General features: G+C 37.2%; 1 protein-coding gene across 3 annotated transcripts in view; it reads right to left on the bottom strand.

The window, feature by feature from the left end:
* Positions 1-1,398: 1,398 nt before the first annotated feature.
* Positions 1,399-20,135, bottom strand: part of CEP135 (centrosomal protein 135) — a 75,489-nt gene continuing 56,752 nt past the window's right edge. For all 3 annotated transcript variants that reach the window (XM_025887597.2, XM_073891716.1, XM_025887598.2), the window contains exons 19-26: positions 19,706-19,874; positions 18,717-18,827; positions 18,226-18,411; positions 13,721-13,930; positions 12,455-12,657; positions 11,257-11,361; positions 8,657-8,769; positions 1,399-3,125 (exon numbers count right to left, since the gene is read on the bottom strand). In XM_025887597.2, the coding sequence (XP_025743382.1) occupies positions 8,667-8,769; positions 11,257-11,361; positions 12,455-12,657; positions 13,721-13,930; positions 18,226-18,411; positions 18,717-18,827; positions 19,706-19,874 (1,087 nt within the window). In that variant the 3' untranslated portion in view covers positions 1,399-3,125; positions 8,657-8,666. The remainder of the gene's footprint in view (positions 3,126-8,656; positions 8,770-11,256; positions 11,362-12,454; positions 12,658-13,720; positions 13,931-18,225; positions 18,412-18,716; positions 18,828-19,705; positions 19,875-20,135) is intronic.

Raw genomic sequence — 20,135 nt, 5'->3', positions numbered from 1 at the left:
TTTTGCTCTGAAGGGTGCAAAAAACGGAATGGTTGGGTCTGGGAAGGTTTTAACATGGGAGATTAAAAATGTGAGGTATGCATGCAAGTTCGAACAAGCCAATAGAGCCAAAATGACTCAGGAACATGGGGTTAAATGCAGGAGTCTTTTGAGTAGTAGAAGGAATGAACGCTGATCACAACTAGATAAAATAGCTAGAGGTAGAGATGGTTTGTGTCATAACAGAATAGGAAGTTATAAAGATACAGATGTCTCCAAATCTATTGTTAATAATTTGGGAGGGTGAGAAAGTTTCCTTCCTGTTTCCATTTTCTCAGTGGAAAAAAGAAAACCTGAGAGCAAGAAAGAGGGAGGACTGAAGGTCTGAGAGGAGAAGATGTGAAATGTTTGTTGAGGAGAGATTGTGAATTGACCAGGAAAATGTGTACAGATCTTCACACAGTGCTGTGGACCCTGGATTTTCGGGGCCTTAAGTTTCAAGTGAAAAGAGTCCGCATGGTTGGTTTTTCCTCTAGTCCCATTCAGCTGCTTAGGTACAGATGCAGCATAGTTGGAATAGTTGGATACAAACAAGATTTTGAGTTTTCAGTTTAGAGGGATAAGAGAATTTAGGGTACATGCAAAGAAAATGCTGCCTATGCTAGATAAAAAGGAAAGCGAGGGACTTCTAGACGAAGGATAGGAGAGAGAATCGACCGTCTGGAGGTCCTTGGAGAGTCCAAGAATTGTTAGGCTAGGCATGACAGAGTGACCCAGAAAGGGGGGTAGTTGAGATTTTTGGAAGTAATGATAAGACCTAGAGCAGTGTTTTCAAACTATAGGTTGAGTCCCATCAGTAGGTCATGAAATCAGTTTGGTGGATCAGCTTCTAAATTAGCATTTTAAATCTGGTGACACATTAGAATCACCTAGAGAACCTAAAATTAAACAAACAAAACCAAAATGCTCACACCTAACCCCCAGAGATTCTTATTTGGACTAGTGTAGGGCTCAGAAATCAGTTTTTCATTAAAATTGTCCAGGTAACTCTAATGTGCAGGACTGGTCAATAACCAGTGTTCTAAGAAGATACCTAAAAAAGACTGATGATAGAACTAATGGTAGAAAGACAGTAAGTCAGGTGCTAAAATCTTCTAAGAACTGGGAGAGCCTGTTTAATCATTTTGTAGATGGATTTCAAACAAACTTTGACTTCATTTCTTATATTTGAACTACCTAGAAATAAATCAAAGTCAGTTAAAAAAAAAAAAGTACCTGGCACATAAGCACAGCGATTTCTCCATATCCTAACATGATAAAGTTTGATTTGAATTAATTGTACTTAATTTTAGAATTAAGAATATTGCTAAAATCTAAGAAAAAACTATTTGTAAGAAAGAGAAAATAAATTGACCGGAAAGTTTATTGGAAAATCTGTATCAAGCATAATTTAAAATTACTTGAAACAAAAACATCTATAAAAGGTCAGAACATTCGGTATTTTAGGATAAAACTAATTTAGAAAAACTGTAACATGGTTAAGAAAATAACAAAGCTATACATTTTTAAATTATAGAAAACATTAAAAATAAAATATTAACACAGTATGTCTTGCTGTTGCTTGGAGGGAAAAGGTGGGGACAGATATTTTTTATTTTATTTACATATATTTATTAAAAGATTTTCCATATGACATTGCAAATAGTCCCATTTCTCTTGTATTTTGCTACATAATACATGAATTCAAACAAAGAAGGTGGAATACTTAAAATTACAAACATGGTAGAAAAGTAAACCACATCACAACCAAATACACAGTGAATTACTGCAAAGAGCATAACCCAAATATAAGGCATATTAGTCTCGGAAAAACAACAGTGCCCACCCCCAGGTACACACAAACACACACACACAAACTCCACTGTAGTAAAGCACAAGAGGAAACAAAACGTATCATAAATAACTGCTCTTCAACTTTCCTATGTTAGTTCTTAAGTTCTTCTTTTTCAATTATAATGAAATCTGCAGAGAACAGAGAATTTTCTTCAAATGTGTATGGTTCAAACACGATTAGTTTTTGTATCTGACATTCTATTTTGTACTTCTGTTCTTCTATTGATGTATGTGTATATCTAAATTCCTTAAAATTACAACTTTGGAAATTAATTGTAAAAAGTTGTTTTCTATTTAACATGCCACAGTTCAGTGTTTACTACTATTCTGCAAGACTCATAAATTACAACACACAGGTTTAGAAGCAAAAATCTGCTATTATTGAATGTATGTTGGCATTTTAACAAAATACTATATTTACTCCATATACTTTTATACTCTGAGATTTTCAATTACAGGGAGGAATTTTATTTACTGAAAAAGTGTCCCAAATTTCTGTTCTACTGTCTTACAAAATTCTGAATGCATTTAGTTTGATTTTGATAGAATTTGTATTATATGAAAAGTCCATGTGATAACCAAAATAATATACTGTATATAATATATAAATGCATCTTTTCCATCACAGTTCTTCGAGTGAGCAATGACAAATTACATATGGTAATCATTATTTTATCAAGACCTCTACTATTTTAAGAATAGACCTGAATATATTACCCTTGATGACAGACAACATACTGGTGAATAATTAATTTTACATTTAGAAGAAAAAAGTTAAGTGAGAGAACAGAGCATCAAAGTTGATAATACTTATGTGAATGCATTAAAGATATGGGTTATAAACACAGGCATGAAAACTAAAACACTCTGTTAGAAGTACTGTAAGAATATTTATATACACATTCATTATGAAAAAGATTATTAAAGCATAATGTGAACAATACATTATATTAATTCACAGTATAAACACACACTTTGAGGAGTAATTTAAGTCAGGAATAGTATAAATACAGATAGAACATTAGTTAGCACTATTAATACATATTTTGTTGTCATATATATAAAAATATACACATAGATATGGCTCTTTTAAACCAAATTTTTTACATAAATATTCACTGATTTAAATAAAAGTTGACAGAGGTAGAATTTGTGTCAATGTTCATGATTTTCAGGAACAAGTACTTCAAATATTTCATTACTGTTCTGTCCTTCAAAAAATCCGTATAGCTAACTCGCTGGTAGCCATCATTCTGAAAAAGAGGGGATGGGAAAGATGAGTTAAGAGAAAAACGACAAATAAAATTACTTAGAACATTCACAAAAAACTGAGATTGTTTTCAGTTTTAACTGAAATTGTAGTCTCCAATAAAGCCTTTGCCCATAATCAAGTTATAGTTAATAGCTCAGAAGTACTGCTCTATACTTCAAAAAGATATTCCCCTCAAACCACCAAAGTACATCAAAGTATATGAGGACTAAATGAATAGTGAAAAGAAAGGGATAACACAGCATGTTAACAGAAAAATCACTCAAAATGAGGAACAATATGACATTTAGGATAATATACAAGTACTGTAAATTGTGTTGTCTGAGCCTTAAAATAGCATAGTATGGATAGTCAAATACTTTTCCAAATTTTTTAACCTTATGTGCTATCTAATCAGCCTCCCAATTAAAATACACACACACACAAATATGAAAAATTCCACAGTGCAAACACTGAGAAAGTAATCTAAGTAAATCATGGAATATCCATGTGATGAACTGTTACATAATGATTTTAAAATAGCATTTTTGAAAATACTTTTAATGGTAAGAATAGCTGCTCTCAACAATTTATTGAGGGGGAAAAACCCCAAAGAACAAAACAAAACAAAAAATAGGATAAAAACTATTTCGAGTATGATCTCTATTAGAATTATATGTCTATGAATGTGTGTGTATATTTATTACACATCAAACACAAGAAGGAAGTATATACCAAAATGATAATTGCTAATTTCTCTGGGTTGTAGGATTAAAAGTGATTTTGATTTATACATCCATCTTCATAACAGCCAAACGACAGAAGCAACTCAAGTTATCTATCAACTCATGAATGGATAAACAAAACGTGGTGTATCCATACAACAGAATATTGTTCAGCCTCAAAAAAGACAGAAATTCTGACACATGCTCCAACTTGGATGAACCCTGAAAACACTGTAAGTCACAAAAAGGACAAATACTGTATGATTCCAATTATATGAGGTAAACAGAGTAGTCAAATTCATAGAGACAGAAATTTGTAATGGTGGTTGCCAGGAGCTGGGGGGGAGGGAAGGATGGGGAGTTAATGTTTAATGGGTAAAGAGTTTCAGTTGAAGAAGATAAAAAAGTTCTGGAGATGGACAGTGGACATTGTTTTTGCATAATAATGTGAATGTACTAATTGCCAGAGAAATGCACACTTAAAAATGGTTAAAATGATACATTTGATGTTATATTTTATCACAATAAAAAAATGTTAAAAAAAGTGATTTTGGTTTCCTTCTTTATATTTTTGTATTTTATGTTTTCTCAGTGAGGATATATTAAACACAGACCTACCATATGACCCAGAAACTCTATTCTTAGGTACTCCCAAACGATTTGAAAACAGGGACTAAAACAGATACCATACACCAATGTTCATAGCAGCATTATTCACAATAGTAGGAGGTGAAAACAATCCAGGTGTCCATCAACTGATGAGTAGATAAACAAAATGTGGCACAAACACACAAAGGAATATTATTCAACCATAAAAAAGAATCAAGTTCTGACACACGCTACAACATAGATGAACCCTGAAAACATGATCCTAAGTGAAACAAGCCCAACACAAAAGGACAAATATAGTATGATTTCACTTACATGAAAATCCAGAATAGGCAAATTCATAGAAAAGTAGATTACAGAATTCCAGGGCCTAGGGAGGTAAAGTCAGGTGACTGGAGAGTTATTGCCTAATGGATACAGAGTTTCTGGTTGGGGTGATGAAAAAGTTTTGGAAATAGTGGTTTTGGCTGTACAATGCCAAATGCTGAAGTTAATGCCACTGAGTTGTACACTTTCAAAATAGTTAAGACGGCAAAATTCACGTTATATATATTTTATTGCAATTAAAAGTTTTGGGATGCCTGGCTGGCTCAGTCGGTGGAACAGGTGACTCTCGATCTCGGGGTTGTGAGTTTGAGCCCCATGTTGGGTGTAGATATTACTTAAAAATAAAAAAATCTTTAAAGCAAAACAAAACGGGCGCCTGGGTGGCTCAGTCGTTAAGTGTCTGCCTTTGGCTCAGGTCATGATCCTAGGGTCCTGGGATCGAGCACTGCCTGGGGCTCCCTGCTCAGCGGGAAGCCTGCTTGCCCTTTCCCACTCCCCCTGCTTGTGTTCCCTCTCTCGCTGTCTCTGTCAAAAAATAAATAAAATCTTTAAAAAAAACAAAAACAAAAACTTAAAAAAACTTCTAATTCAGCTTTAGAGACTGCTGAAATCCAGTATGTTCTCTATCAGTGGTTCTTTTTTTTAAAATTTATTTATTTATTTTGAGAGACTGAGAATGAGAGAGAGAGAGAGAGAGAGAGAAAGCACATGAGAGGGGGGAGGGTCAGAGGGAGAAGCAGACTCCCCGCCAAGCAGGGAGCCTGATGCGGGACTCGATCCCGGGACTCCAGGATCATGACCTGAGCTGAAGGCAGTCGCTTAACCGACTGAGCCACCCAGGCGCCCTATATCAGTGGTTCTTAAAGTAGAATCTGGGGATCTCTGGGAGTCCCCAAGACCCTTTTTGGGGGTCTTATAAGGTAAAGCCTATTTTCATAAAACTAAAGAATTATTTGTTTTTTCACTCTATTATCTCATGGGTGTACAGCAGAGTTTTCTAGAGGCCACAGGATGTAAAAGGCCAGGTAGTAAATATTTTAGATTTGTGGGCCACGGGGTCTCCATTACAACTACTCAATTCAGCCACTGTAGAAAGCAGTCTTACGCAATATGTATACAGGTGTGGCTATGCTCCAATAAAGCTAAATTTACAAAATAGGCAGTGGAGTACAGTTGGTTCACAGACCTTAGCTTACCAATCCCTGATCTAAAATGTAGCTGTGAATCTAGTATGAGAAAATGTATGCGTCACAGCTGTTACAAGGCTTTATAAGGAGAAGCTGAACCTCCATCTAATCACATTCAAATTAATACAGCAGAGCTTTGAAGTTCTGAGGACACAGTGTTTGCAGCCAGCATGGAGAAGTGGTCCTCAAAGTGAAAAGAGGAAAATACACGTTCTAATCAAACAAACAAACACACACAAAAGCACAGCAATCAGGCATCATTTAAACCTAGGTCTTACAGGGGTGCGTGGGTGGCTCAGTCGTTAAGCATCTGCCTTCAGCTCAGGTCATGATCCCAGGGTCCTGGGATCAAGCCCACAATGAGCCCCACATCGGGCTCCCCACTCGGCGGGAAGCCTGCTTCTCCCTCTCCCACTCCCTCTGCTTGTGTTCCTGCTCTTGCTATCCCTCTCTCAGTCAAATAAATAAATAAATAAAATCTTAAAAAAAAACAAAACAGGGGCACCTGGGTGGCTCAGTCATTAAGCGTCTGCCTTTGGCTCAGGTCATGATCCCAGGGTCCTAGGATCGAGCCCCACATCGGGCTCCCTGCTCCTCGGGAAGCCTGCTTCTCCCTCTCCCACTCCCGCTGCTTGTGTTCCCTCTCTCGCTGTGTCTCTCTTTGTCAAATAAATAAATAAAATCTTTAAAAAAAAAAACAAAAAAACCCAACAAACCTAGGTCCTACAAATACCAATAAACCCTGAGGGCATCAGTATATTAAAGTATGGCACATAATTAACATACATAATGAGGATTCTGAGTCATCGAAGAAATGCTTAATTATCTTCTATATACTTCTATTTAAAAACACAAAGAAATGCATATTTTTTAAAAAGACTGACTTTACTCTTTTGGTCAGGGAGCTTGCATTTTTCAGTCACCTACCTTTCAAGCCCTGGGTCTGACATACTTCTTTCCCATTCATTCCCATCTCCAGTGAATCAGCACATCCCTTTGGCCCTTCCTCTGTCAAATGTATCCTAGCTCTTTACAACCACTTTGCTATAGCTACTTAAGTTTGAGCATCTGCATGTCCAGTGACCAAACAACCTCAGTCCTGAGTGTATACCCAAAGGAAATGCACATGTCTGTTCACCTACAGGTACTAGAATGTTCATCATAACTCTATAAGAGCCCAAACTGGAAATTAGCAAAAGCCCATCAACAATGGAGTGAGTACACACAACGCAGCAACAAGACTGAACAACCTACAAATACACACAATGGTACGAATGAATCTCACAAATATACTGTGGAAGAAAAGAAGCCAGAAATGTATGATTTCATTTAAAAAATGTCCAAAAACAGGCAAAAGAAATCTATGTTTTTAATAGACAGGACAGTTACTTCTGGAGCAGGGCTTACGACCAGGAGAGCGCCCGAGAGAGATAGGTTTTGTTTCTTGGTCTGGGTATAGGTTATACATAGGTGTGTTCTATTTGTGAAAACTGAGCTGTATACTAGGATATGGCACTTTTCTGTATATATATATTACAATTTGTTTTTTAAAATCTGTCCTACCTTTCAATATTATTATACAGATCCTGAACTGAGTATACTGTTCATTTCATACCTCTTTCTGGTCTCCCTCTGATTTCCACCCTCCCTCAATATGGCCCAAATATGAAGTTGATCCACCAGGAGCAGTTCTTTCATCTTAATCCCTCCCTTGTATTCACCCTATACACAGAAGGACCTTCAATGGCTCCCCTTGACTCACAGAATCAAGACTACATAGAATCTCTAATTTTGCCTCACATTCAATATGTCCTGTATGTTCCACTCTACCTTCCATGCCTTCTTCCCTCATCATTTTCCAACCTGCCAATCCTGTCAGATTGAGTCTACTGTGCCATATGTGCATTACTATTTGTACATCTTTGTCTATACTTCTATCACCTATTATTTGTACCTTGAATTTGGCACTTCATCAAATGTGATATCTCATACTGTCATTTAGTGTTCTGTTGTGGATGTCTTCTCCTTTTTAAAATGAGGTATAGGGCGCCTGGGTGGCTCAGTTGGTTAAGCGACTGCCTTCGGCTCAGGTCATGATCCTGGAGTCCCAGGATCGAGTCCCGCGTCGGGCTCCCTGCTCGGCAGGGAGTCTGCTTCTCCCTCTGACCCTCTTCCCTCTCGTGCTCTCTATCTCTCATTCTCTCTCTCTCAAATAAATAAATAAAATCTTAAAAAAAAAAATGAGGTATAATTTACATACAATAAAAGCATGAACTAATGTTCAGGTCACTGAATTTTTACAATCATATATACCCATGTAATCATCACCAAAATACAGAACATTCCATTACCTCACAAAGTTCCCCTGACCACCTTTTCTTTTTTTTTTAAAGATTTATTTATTTGACAGAGAGAGAGAGCGAGAGAGCGAGAGAGGCAACACAAGCAGGGGGAGTGGGAGAGGGAGAAGCAGGCCTCCTGCTAAGCAGGGAGCCCGATGCGGGGCTCGATCCCAGAACCCTGGGATCATGATCTGAGCCGAAGGCAGACGCTTAACAACTGAGCCACCCAGGCGCCCCTCCTGACCACCTTTGTAGGCAATTTCCCCTCCCCCCATGCGGAAAACTACTTTCTGAATTTTTATAACTACGGATTAGTTTTGCTTGTCCTTGGTGTTACATACATACCTTCTGATAATTAACAGTTTATATGTTCAGGAGAATGTAAAGGAGACCTCAGAGTAGAACAAAGGGGTGGTGTGGGAAGACCATGGCGACGCATCTCTTGGATTGCTCGTTCTCTGTCAGTAAAGAACAAATAAGAGATTATACCAAAAAGTGGAATACAAATATAAGCTGCTGTAATTGTTACTGGGTGATTAAATAACTTCTCAATTAATTAATGTGTATTTCTACTAAATTTAAATCCTATGTCCTTATATAATTTTTAAGTACTGAATAAAAGATTCCAATTAAAGGAATATGTACCATAAGAGGTTGTTCAAAGCCTCCCTGAATAGAGATTTTCAAAGTTGGCTGGCTCCCTCCTCTACCCCACCCCGCTTCCTTTCCCACCTCCTCTTGCACATAAACCTAGCCTCCTTCCTAACAACTCCCAAACATCAGAAGTGAAATCACTATGTTCTCTGTTATGGTCTCCTTCCCTGTGAGTTGGCCCCACAAAGAATGGTGACTGTGTTGCTACCTCTTTTGTGGGCTATTCTGTCTCTGGCCTAGACTTTCTGCCTTATGTTCTTCAGTATCCAGGATTTCTACCCAGTTGGGTGTTTCACAAACTTTTTTTCATTATTACCCCCTAAAGAAACTTTTTAAGATATTCCCTCCTCCCAAATTAGCTACCTCTCCCCATGAAATTTTAATACATAGATACGCTATTTATGTACTGAAGCCCTTTAGAAGGCTATAAATCATTGTAATACCTAAAGTTTTTTTTTTTTTTTTTGCCACTCTCTATTCCCCCAAGAACCAATATTGTTCCCTGGGTGGTGTAAGAATGTATAATCTAGTTGGATGGTAAGGAAAAGGAGACATGGTCATGCCAGCCAAGGTTTCTTTGGGGACCAGGGGCAATGGAAAAAGAATTAATGGGGTTAATGGTCTTATAACCCTAGGCAAAAGAGGGCTTGATTTAGGGCCCTTGGATTTAAGAGAATTTAAATCATCATTAGGAAATGGAAATCATCATTTATGTACAGTTTAGCACGTTGAGAAACTAAATCTTCCCAATTACAAGAAATTAGTAACACTGCTTTTATGACACTGATGCATTTCTTCATTACTCAGGTTTCATTTCTCTTTAAAATCACAGATATTTCCTAGCAAATTCTGTCTATACTCCAAATAGCATATCACTCAAAGTTCTGATGCCAATGGATAATAAAGAACTCAAAAAATTGACCTGATAAGCAATTTTACCAACTATTTGAGAATGAAATCTCAGGAATGTTGATGTCTATGGTATTAACATAGCAAGAAAGAGTAATGGAGGGGCACCTGGGTGGCTCAGACATTAAGCATCTGCCTTCAGCTCAGGTCATGATCCCAGGGTCCTAGGATCGAGTCACGCATTGGGATCCTTATTCCGCGGGAAGCCTGCTTCTCCTTCCCCAATAGCCCCTGCTTGTGTTCCCTCTCTCGCTGTGTCTCTCTCTGTCAAATAAATAAATAAAATCTTAGAAAAAAAAAAAAGGAATGGAAGAAAAGTAACTTAAGTGATTTGCAAACTAGATTTTGATTTTAGCTGTGAAAGCAGGTCTCATTTCTCTTTGTAACACTTGGGGATTCAAATTCTCAATGTAACAAAGCAAATGAACTGAAATATAAGTGAGTATGAAAATTACTAAGCTATAGGGAATATACTGTATATAAGAGCATGGGATATAAAATTAGATCTGCCTTTCCTTCATTTTAATTAGTTATAATTAATTAATTTTTAAGTAGGCTCCATGTCCAGCATGGAGCCCAATGCAGGGTTTGAACTCGTAACACTGAGATCAAGAATCTGAGCTGAGATCAAGAGTCAGATGCTTAACCGATCGAGCCACCCAGGCGCCCATTTAATTTGTATTTATTTTTTAAATTCAAGTATAATTAACATACATATGTTAGTTTCAGGTGTACAAGATCTACCTTGATTTTAGTTTTGGCTCTACCATTTACTATTTGTGTGACTTTGGTTTCCTCTAATATAGGCATAATAATAGATTACTGGTATATGGTATCTGGCACATATTTATCAATTTTTTTTTTTTTAAGATTTTATTTACTTATTTGTCAGAGAGAGAGAGAGCACAAGCAGGGGGAGTGACAGGCAGAGGGAGAAGCAGGCTCCCCGCTGAGCATGGAGCCCAATGTGGGACTCGATCCCAGGACCCTGGGATCATGACCTGACTGAATCACTCAGGCGCCCTTATCAGTTGTTCTTATGATTATCATCCCTTTTGTTGATGATCTACATTTAGAGTTTCCTATTGGACCACATTGTTTTGGGTTCTTGTAGAGTCCTTGCTACCTTGCTGATTCCCTATCTATACTCTTTCAAATAATGCCCTGAGAAATGCTACAGAAAACATTGAGACAATACTTGCTACTTTATTTACTATAAGGATATTATCTTCCACAACACTTGTTGCCTTTTTAGGAAGAAGTATCGGAAGAAATTTACTTTTGTATAGATGCTATGTCTCTTTTTAAGCTATATTAAATCCTTTTTGAAATAGGATAGGGAATAAATAAAAACACTGTCCAGTGCTAAGAATTTTTCTTACCGTTCGTATCTTTCAGTTGAAATCTGCCTTTTCAGAGCGTCGTGATCGGTTTGTAATTGTGTCACTTTAGCCCGAAGCATGGTGTTTTCCCGGCCTTGACTAGTTCTTAAAAACACATTTTAAAAATCAAAGAAATAAGTAACAAATGTGCTGTTTTGTAATCAAGTACTATGGATTTTTGTTTTTGTTATTAATAAATACAAATGGAGGTGATACTTCAGGACAAAAAAAGAAAAGAACAAGACTTTTTAACACAAATTTTCTCAACTTCAGGAGCTTATTTTCTTCAGGGGCTTCTATCACTAAGTTTTCCTTTTCATTCATTCATTCATCTTATTTATTTAACAAACATTTAAACTGAGCTTCCAGTATGTGCTGGGCACTGCAGCAATGGTGGAAATATAAATTTGAACAAGACATGAATTATAACATCAAGATGTAAAGTATCTTTGTTGACTCTTTCTTGACTCCTGCCTCAGAAAGAGAAATATTTTTTCTTTTTTTTTTTTTTTAAAGATTTTATTTATTTGACAGAGAGAGAAAGAGCACACAAGCAGGCGGAGTGGCAGACAGGGGGAGAAACAGGCTCCCTGCCCAAAAGAGAGCCTGATGTGGGGTTCGATCCCAGGACCCTGGGATCATGACCTGAGCCATGCTTAACCGACTGAGCCACCCAGGTGCCCCGAAAGAGAAATATTTCTTAACTTCTTCTAAAACTGTTCCGCTTGTACTATCTACTCTGGGTTTCTTCCCCTCTTCCATCAAGTATGTCCAAACCTGTCCATCTAAAAGACTGTCCATCTAAAAGACTATCATCAATCTCCTAAAAGGTAATATCACACAGTCTTTTTGAAGTCTTTTTCCTAGTCCACAGCAAGAGACACAGACAGCTCTCCCCATCCTGAAATGCTCTCTCCTTTGCTGACTCCTCTTTGTTCCTCAAATTTAGACATTTTTCTAAAGTTCATTCATTCAATTTCATGGGTGCCATCTCTATGGTGAAGAGAGACAAATCTACATTTCCAAACACAATGTCTCTCCTGAACTAAACCCCTGAATTCCAAAAGCAGCCACCACGTAAGTAAGATATTTTGGTTTTGTACCACATTACACACTTCCCTCCCCCTCTCCCACCAAAAATTGAAAAATTATTTTTGACAAGCTGTTTTCTTTACATAGGTTGATTTATGGCACTTACAATTTGCTTTCTGAAAGGGTTAACTTCTCTTTAAGTAGCTGAATTTCTGTATCCTTCTCGTGGGATGTTAAATGAGAATGAAATTCCTTATCTCTATTTGTAGCCAACAATGATTCAAGGTTTTTAATTGTATGTCTCTCACTTGACAGTTGTTTTTTTAACAGTTCTGCTTCTGATTTTGTATTTTCTAATTCTGCCATGACCTACAGGGAAAACAAAGGAAGATTACTTCAGTAGAATTTTAGACTTGTTCTGAAAAATTACTTGCAGAGCTATACACCCATCAGTTATTTATTTTGGGTACCAGTTAAAGATTTTAGAACCATTTTTTTAAGTGTAAGAAAATCATCTTATTTTCAAAATAATTTTTGCTATTTTCAGTAAGGGCTTATTTGCTATAATACCTACTCCAGCCCTCAAATAGTTTTCATTCACACTACCTTGTCAAGAGACGGTCATTAACATAAAATCCTAAAATGTGGCCAATCTTATCAGCAAGGAAGCCCTTCTGATCTATTTCGTGTCCTCTGACAACACAGTCAAACCAGCATTGGAGCATCTCAGTACCCGAAAATAAACATCCTACTAAATGAATGAAAACTGAAAACACCTATGTTTGAAAACACACACTGGGTTGTTTAAAGTAATGCCTCAGTTTGAGAATGGGAAGTTCCAGCTAACTAGACTTTTAAAATTAACTAAGATTTAAATGTCTTGGGATTTTTTTTTAAGATTTTATTGATTTATTTGAGATACAGCATGCGAGGAGGTGGGGGCAAAGGGAGAGGGAGAAGTAGACTCCCCGCTGAGCAGGAAGCCAACTTGGGGCTTGATCCCAGGACCCGGAGATCATGACCTGAGCCGAAGGCAGTTGCTTAACCAACTCAGCCTCCCAGGCGCCCCAAAATGTCTTGGGATTTTTATCAGAAAAACTACTCCATTTAGGAAGTAATAAACTGCTCAATCCATCATTTAAATCTTACCTTCAAACAGAGAAAAGAAATGTACTGGGATAGGCTCCTATTCTATAATAAGAAGACTCCTATTTTCCTAAATACCCATCTACTCCAAAATGGAGAGCACCTCGTTTCATCACGATGTTTGCCAGAAAAATCCTGGCAAAGAATCTAGTTGTCAAAATCCTGTAGTCAAAAGTAACTCCTTAAAGGGGAACAAATATATTGGGCAGTGCATGATAAAGTAAAACAATGAGGGGAGGGCTTAATAAAACAATGTGCTACAAAACAAAATCTTTTCAGTTCTTACCCTCTCTAACTCCAGGCTTTTGGAATTCAGTTGTTGGGTCATGATATCTTTGCCTGAATCAAGCTTAATGCAAAGTTCTCTAAGAGACGACAGATCATTCAACACCACCGCTTTTGCATCTTCTTGATGTCTCAGTTCTTCTTCTAATCTAGACATGGCTTTTGCCATTGATGAGATCTGAGATTCATAAGCATGATGTGCATTTATGTGCTGAAAGTAGAAAAAGAAACCGACAAAAAGTTGAAATAACCCAATAATTTTAAAGGCTTGAGTCTGTGCAGCCACGACCTCCCTTTATGCAAATATGAGAGCCAATTTTTGCATATTTTAAGATACTCTCAGGAAGCTGCCTGCTATTTAAAGGTGGCCTATTATGCTTAACCAAATGAATTGTATATAATTATTAATCACAGTACCTAAGTACCTCATGTATATATCTGGAAGATGCAAAGATGAAAATTATTGTTTTAGGGTGAACAAGAGGGATCTTTGAAGTTAGGTTAAATTTTATCTTTATAAATTGTTATAATACCCTCTCAAGAAAAAGTAACATATATAATCACTCCTTAGCTGTCTTTAAATTTTAAATTTCAAAATGGAGTTTGCTTTAAAATGAAATACGTGAAGTTGTATTTAAATTTAATTTAACCTAATAGTAATAAACAACTTTATAAGACTTTAATAACTGAAATAATAAAGTTTGAAATACTGATACAGATCTTTTTTCTAGAATAGTCCACATTTTAAGTTTCTCAATTTAAATTGAGTGATAAATACAAGCTGATATAAACTCTACTCTAGAGTTTTTTTTTTAAAATATTTTATTTATTTATTTATTTGACAGAGAGAGACATCGAGAGAGGGAACACAAGCAGGGGCAGAGAGAGAGGGAGAAGCAGGCTTCCTGCTGAGCAGGGAGCCTGATGCAGGGCTCGATCCCAGGGCCCTGGGATCATGACCTGAGCCGAAGGCAGATGCTTAACGACTGAGCCACCCAGGTGCCCCTCTACTCTAGAGTTTAATAAGACTTCCATACTTGAAAAATAAAATTATTTTAATAAGTAATAATGAAATAAGTTGACATTAAAAATCTAACTGTGCTGTGAAGATTTAATAAATTTCAACAGTTACATAAAAGTAAATATTTGGATTTTCCAAGTTAATGAATTTAAAATCAAAGTTCCCTAAACCTAAATATGTAAAAGCAATTTTATATACCACATAAAAACATAAACAATGACATAGAACAAAAAATTAAAGAACAGTTTCTTCTGAGAATTTTTCTGAAGGTTGAAAGCATTCCTTCAGTTACTATACTCTTAATAAGAAAGCTCAGAGAGATAGGGTAGTTTCCTAGCACTGCTGCAACCAATCCCTGCAAATTACTGGGTGGTTTTAAACAACAGAAATTTCTTGTCACAATTCTGGAGGTTACAAGTCTGAAATTTAGACGTTAGCAGAGCTGGCTTCTTCTGGAGGTTCTAAGAGAGAATCTATTCCATGCCTCTCCCCCAACTTCTGGTGGCTGCTAGCAATCCTTAGTGTTCCTTGCCTTGTAGACACTTCACTCCAGTCTCTGCCTCTGTCTTCATCTGGTGTTCTCCCTTCCAGATTGTTCCAGTCGTTGGATTACGGCCTGCCCTGGTCCAGTATGACCACATCTTACCTTGATTATAACTGCAAAAACCTTATTTCCAAAAAAGGCCACATTCACAGGTGCTGGGGGTTAGGATTTCAACATAACTTAAGGCCCATAATTCTGTCCACCCTTTAGCTCCCCAAAATTCATGTCCTTCCTTTGTGCAAAATATAGTCACTCCATGCCAACATCCTAGCATCAATTCTAAGTCCAAAATCTCATCTAAGCATCATCTAAATCAGATATAGGTAAGACTCTGAGTATGGTCCATCCAGGGGCAAAACTACTCTCCTTCCCGAGATCTGTGACACTGGTAAACAAGTCATTTGCTTCCAAAAACAATAGCGAAACAAGCACAGAATAGACATGCCCACTCTGAAAGCGGGAAAAGAGAAGGAATGAAAGGGTTACTAGTCCAAAGTAAGTCTGCAACCAAGCAAGGAAAATTCCATTCAGTTTTAAGGCCTAAGAATAATTATCTGTGCCCTGATGGTCTGTCTTCTGGGCCTGCTAGGGTGGTCCCACCTTCTCAACCCTCAGCTACAGCCCCACCCTCCTGGCCCTCAGAGGCAGTGGCCCTGCACTCTGGAACCAAGAAGGCAATATCCCCTGGGCCTGTGGTGACAACAGCAGCCCTGTCAGCCTTTGAGCTACGTACAGAGCCACTCTTCCTTTTTCTCTAAGGAGAACTGGTATTTTTAGTCAAGTAACTCTACTAGCCTGTTTTCTGCTGGTAGGATCCCGGATGTTCAACAGCCTTCCTTCGTTTCACCTTGTTTCTGTCCCTGTCAGTACAAGCTGGCAGTATTCTCCTGAGATGACTGACTGGCCACGTGAGTCACAGACATAATCTGTTCACAGAGGGGCTGTGGAGCCACACACTTGGCCCTGTCTCCAGAGCACACTGTCTGGATAGGCTAAGAATTTTCCAAATCACCAAGACCTGGTTCCATTTTTCCTCCTGAATTTTAAGTCTAGTATACTTAACATACAGTGTTATATTAGCTCCAGGTGTACAATATAGTGACCCAACAACTCTGTACATTACTCAGTGCTCTCCATGGTATGTGTCCTCTGAGTCCCCTTCACCTGTTTCACCCCTCCCCCCACCCACCTCCCCTCTGGTGACCAGCAGCTTGTTCTCTAGAGTTAAGAGTCTGTTTTCTTGTTTGTCTTTTTTCTTTGTTCATTTGTTTTGTTTCTTAAATTCCATATATGCGTGAGATCATATGGTATTTGTCTTTCTCATTTTGCTTAGCATTATACCCTCTAGATCCATCCATGTTGTTGTAAATGGCAAGAATGAAAAGATTTGTTCTTTGTTATGGCTGAGTAATATTTCATTGTGAGTGCAAGCGTGTATATATATATATACACACACACACACATTGCACATATATGTATATACACACACCATATCTGCTCCTCCCCAGATGTGCTCGCTCTAATAAATAAAATTTAAAAAAATCCAAAAAAAAAAAAGAAGTTCTACTTTCCTTCCAAGAGTAGAACATAATTAATTCAGCTGAGTTCTCTGCCATTTTATAACAAGGATCACCTTTCTTTCAGTGTCCAATAACATGTTCCTCAATTGCATCTGAGACCTCACTAGAAGAAACATTAAGATTTCTGGAAAAATTCTGTTCTTGACAATTTATGTATTTTGTAAATGACAGAAGTTTTGTCAGTAGCTCTTCTTTCTTTTTCTGAGCCCTTACTAGAATCCCCTCTATCATATGCATCTTTCTACCAACAAGTTTTTCAAAGCAATCTAGGCTTTTTCGATCAAGCACCTCAAAATTCTTTCGGCCTGTATCCATTACCAAATTCCAAAGCCACTATTTTTACGTTTGTTATAGTTTTCCTTAAGGAAAAAAGTATGGCTGGGGTGCCTCGGTGGCTCAGTCAGTTAAGCGGCTGCCTTCGGCTTAGGTCATGATCCCAGGGTGCTGGGATCGAGCCCTGCACTGGGCTCCATGCTCAGCGGGAAGCCTGCTTCTCCCTCTCCCATTCCCCCTATTTGTGTTCCCTATCTCGCTGTCTCTCTCTGTCATATAAACAAATAAAATCTTAAAAAAAAAAAAAAAAGGAAAAAAGTATGGCAATTCTTGAAAAAAAAATCAAACATAAAAAGTTCCACTTCCAGGTATATCCTAAATAACTGAAAGCAAGAACTTGAATAGATTGTACATTCATGTTCGTAGCAGCATTATTCCTGGTAGCCACAGATGAAAACAAATGAAATGTCCACTGACAGATGAATGGATAAAGAAAGTGTGAGATATATACACAATGAAATATTATTCAGCCTTAAAAAGAAATGAAATTTGGACACATGCTACAACATACATGAACCTTGAGGTTAACTGAACCTTAAGCCTAAGTGAAATAAGCCAGTCACAGAAAGACAAATATTGTATGGTTCCACTTATATGAGGTACAAAGAATAGTCAGATTCAGAGAGAAAAAGTAGGATGCTGGTTGCCAGGGGCTGAGATGGGGAGGGAAGGCGGGGTGGGAGTGAGCAATGGGGAGGAATGGGGAGTCAGTGTTTAATGGGTACAGAGTTTCAGTCAGGAAGATGAAACCGTTCTGGCGCTGGTGGTGACAGTGGTATAACAATGTGAAGTTACAACTGCCAAAGAACTGTACTCTTAAAAACGGTTCAAATGGTAAGTCTGATGTTACGCATATTTTACTACAATTTAAAAAAAAAAGTAATGGGGCTCCTAAGCAAATTATCAGAATTGATAAAAGATTACATTGAACTTGACGTTATCAATGCTTAAATCTCACTTCAATAAAGTATATTTGAATGCTATTGTTTTACTAAATAATGTCATCACAAGATAAATGAATATATTACCTCCTGAATTTCTTTTTCTAATAGCTCCACCCTTTCTCGAAGGTGTCTCCTCTCTGTGTCAATAGAAAGAAGTTCCAGTCGAACTGAGCTGCTTTCTCCCTCAGCTTGATGGGCTTTGACCTCCCAGTCTTCAGCGCGGTTATGAAGCATCTGAAATCTATCTAACAAATCTTGATTTTCTTTTTCCTGGTTTTAAGCAAAATTAAATTGTTTCTAAATTAGTAACTGTCATCCACTGGAATACTCATATCATAAACATATATAGACACTGGGATTTTTGTTTTAATTAGGAAGCATACACTATTAGCATACTAAGTAAGATCTAGGGGGAAATATAAAAATACAGTAGGCAAGATCTCCACTCTCATATCTTAATATCTAAGAGAGGAGACAGAAAAAATAAATATATAAATGAGGAGACAGAATAAATACACATGAAAATATTTTTTAGATAGCAGTCTTAAATCCAACCTAAATAATGTTTTTTTTACCTTAGCAGCCATTAAGCTCTCCCATCGTGACACCTCAGTTATGTAATTATGAACTCTACTCTTCATTTCTTCTTTTTCTTGCACTGCTGCTTCCAATTCCAGTGAGATTTCCTATAAACCAGAAAATTGAAGACAGATCTACAATGAATGTGGCACCTAATGAATTATATTTATATTCAAATAGCTCCTTCTGAATTGGGGGAATAAGAGTAGGAAAAAGGAAAACTGTTCCTAAGAGTTATTTTCACATGTTTTTCCTGACCTCGACTTTTTAACCAAATATTACCACCCATCGCACACAGCAGTCTTGACCATGTACCTGGCATTCATCGCCCACAGCAGTCTTGACCATGTGTCTGGCATTTGTATTATGGGGCTAGCTATGCTCATGGGTTGACGTTTTTTAAAATTCATATATCAGCAATATGCTGTATACTGAACACTAAAAGTAATTTTTAAAAAATTTAAAATATTTAAAACAGGAAAATCATTCATCTTCTTGCTATAATCCTTTAACAAACCAGCACAAGCAAAACTAATACTTTTCAACATCTGCCATTCTAAAATAGTCATTAATTTACTTATAGGTATATCTCTAAGCTGCTGGCAGGAAGTATGAAAAATTAAAATCTATCCTGGGTCTTTAAAACACAGCACTTTGTCCCTGGAGTGATGCTGAGGGTGCCAATGGTATCAAAGTGGTACCAAAGGGCGCCACAGAGAAAACCACGCTCTCAGCTTTAGGACTCCCTGTAACAAAGACCAAAATGGTAAGGAGACCACAGTTGCATCAGTTAGACACCCTGTGATAGACAGCAGCGTTCTAAACCACATTTTTTAAATACTCTTATAAATTCCATTCTCCTCAAAGAATTATGTTGTTGATATTTAGATCATTAATATGTTTAAAAAACATATTTAGAGCTTTAAAATTTAGCAAAGAATGAATATGCTATAAAACAATCAAAGTTTATGCATTGTGCTCATACCTGGTTTTCTCTTGCCATTGTAGCCAGATCATCTTGTAATCTTCTGTTTTCCTTAAAAGACATTTCTTTAGATTTTCCTACCTCATCAAGTTCTTTGTGAGCTGCATCAAGCTGGCGCCGGAGGCTGCTTATTTCTCGGTCCCGATTAGTCAACGTTTCCTTTAGCTGGCTGTTAACACGAGGGATGTGGAAATAATAAAGAAAGCTTTTTGGAATACTGTAAATCATTTAAAAAACTGTTGTACTCTGCATTAGGTATACTAAGAATACAAGAAACTATACTACCTTAAGATACTGATTAGGTAAAGCAGATATTTTAGATCTCTACCAAACATTATTTAGAAATAGTCATAAAATAAATTTATAATTCCAAAAGTCAGTCAAGTAAAAGTAGAGGACTTTCTTTTTTTTTTTTTTTCTTTTTAAATAG

This window comes from Callorhinus ursinus, unplaced genomic scaffold (assembly GCF_003265705.2).
Source record: "Callorhinus ursinus isolate GAN/ISIS: 27379988/994484 unplaced genomic scaffold, GSC_fseal_2.0 scaffold4, whole genome shotgun sequence".
NCBI lineage: Eukaryota > Metazoa > Chordata > Mammalia > Carnivora > Otariidae > Callorhinus > Callorhinus ursinus.
Note: the sequence above shows the minus strand (reverse complement) of the source record. Positions and strands in the feature narration are given on the sequence as shown.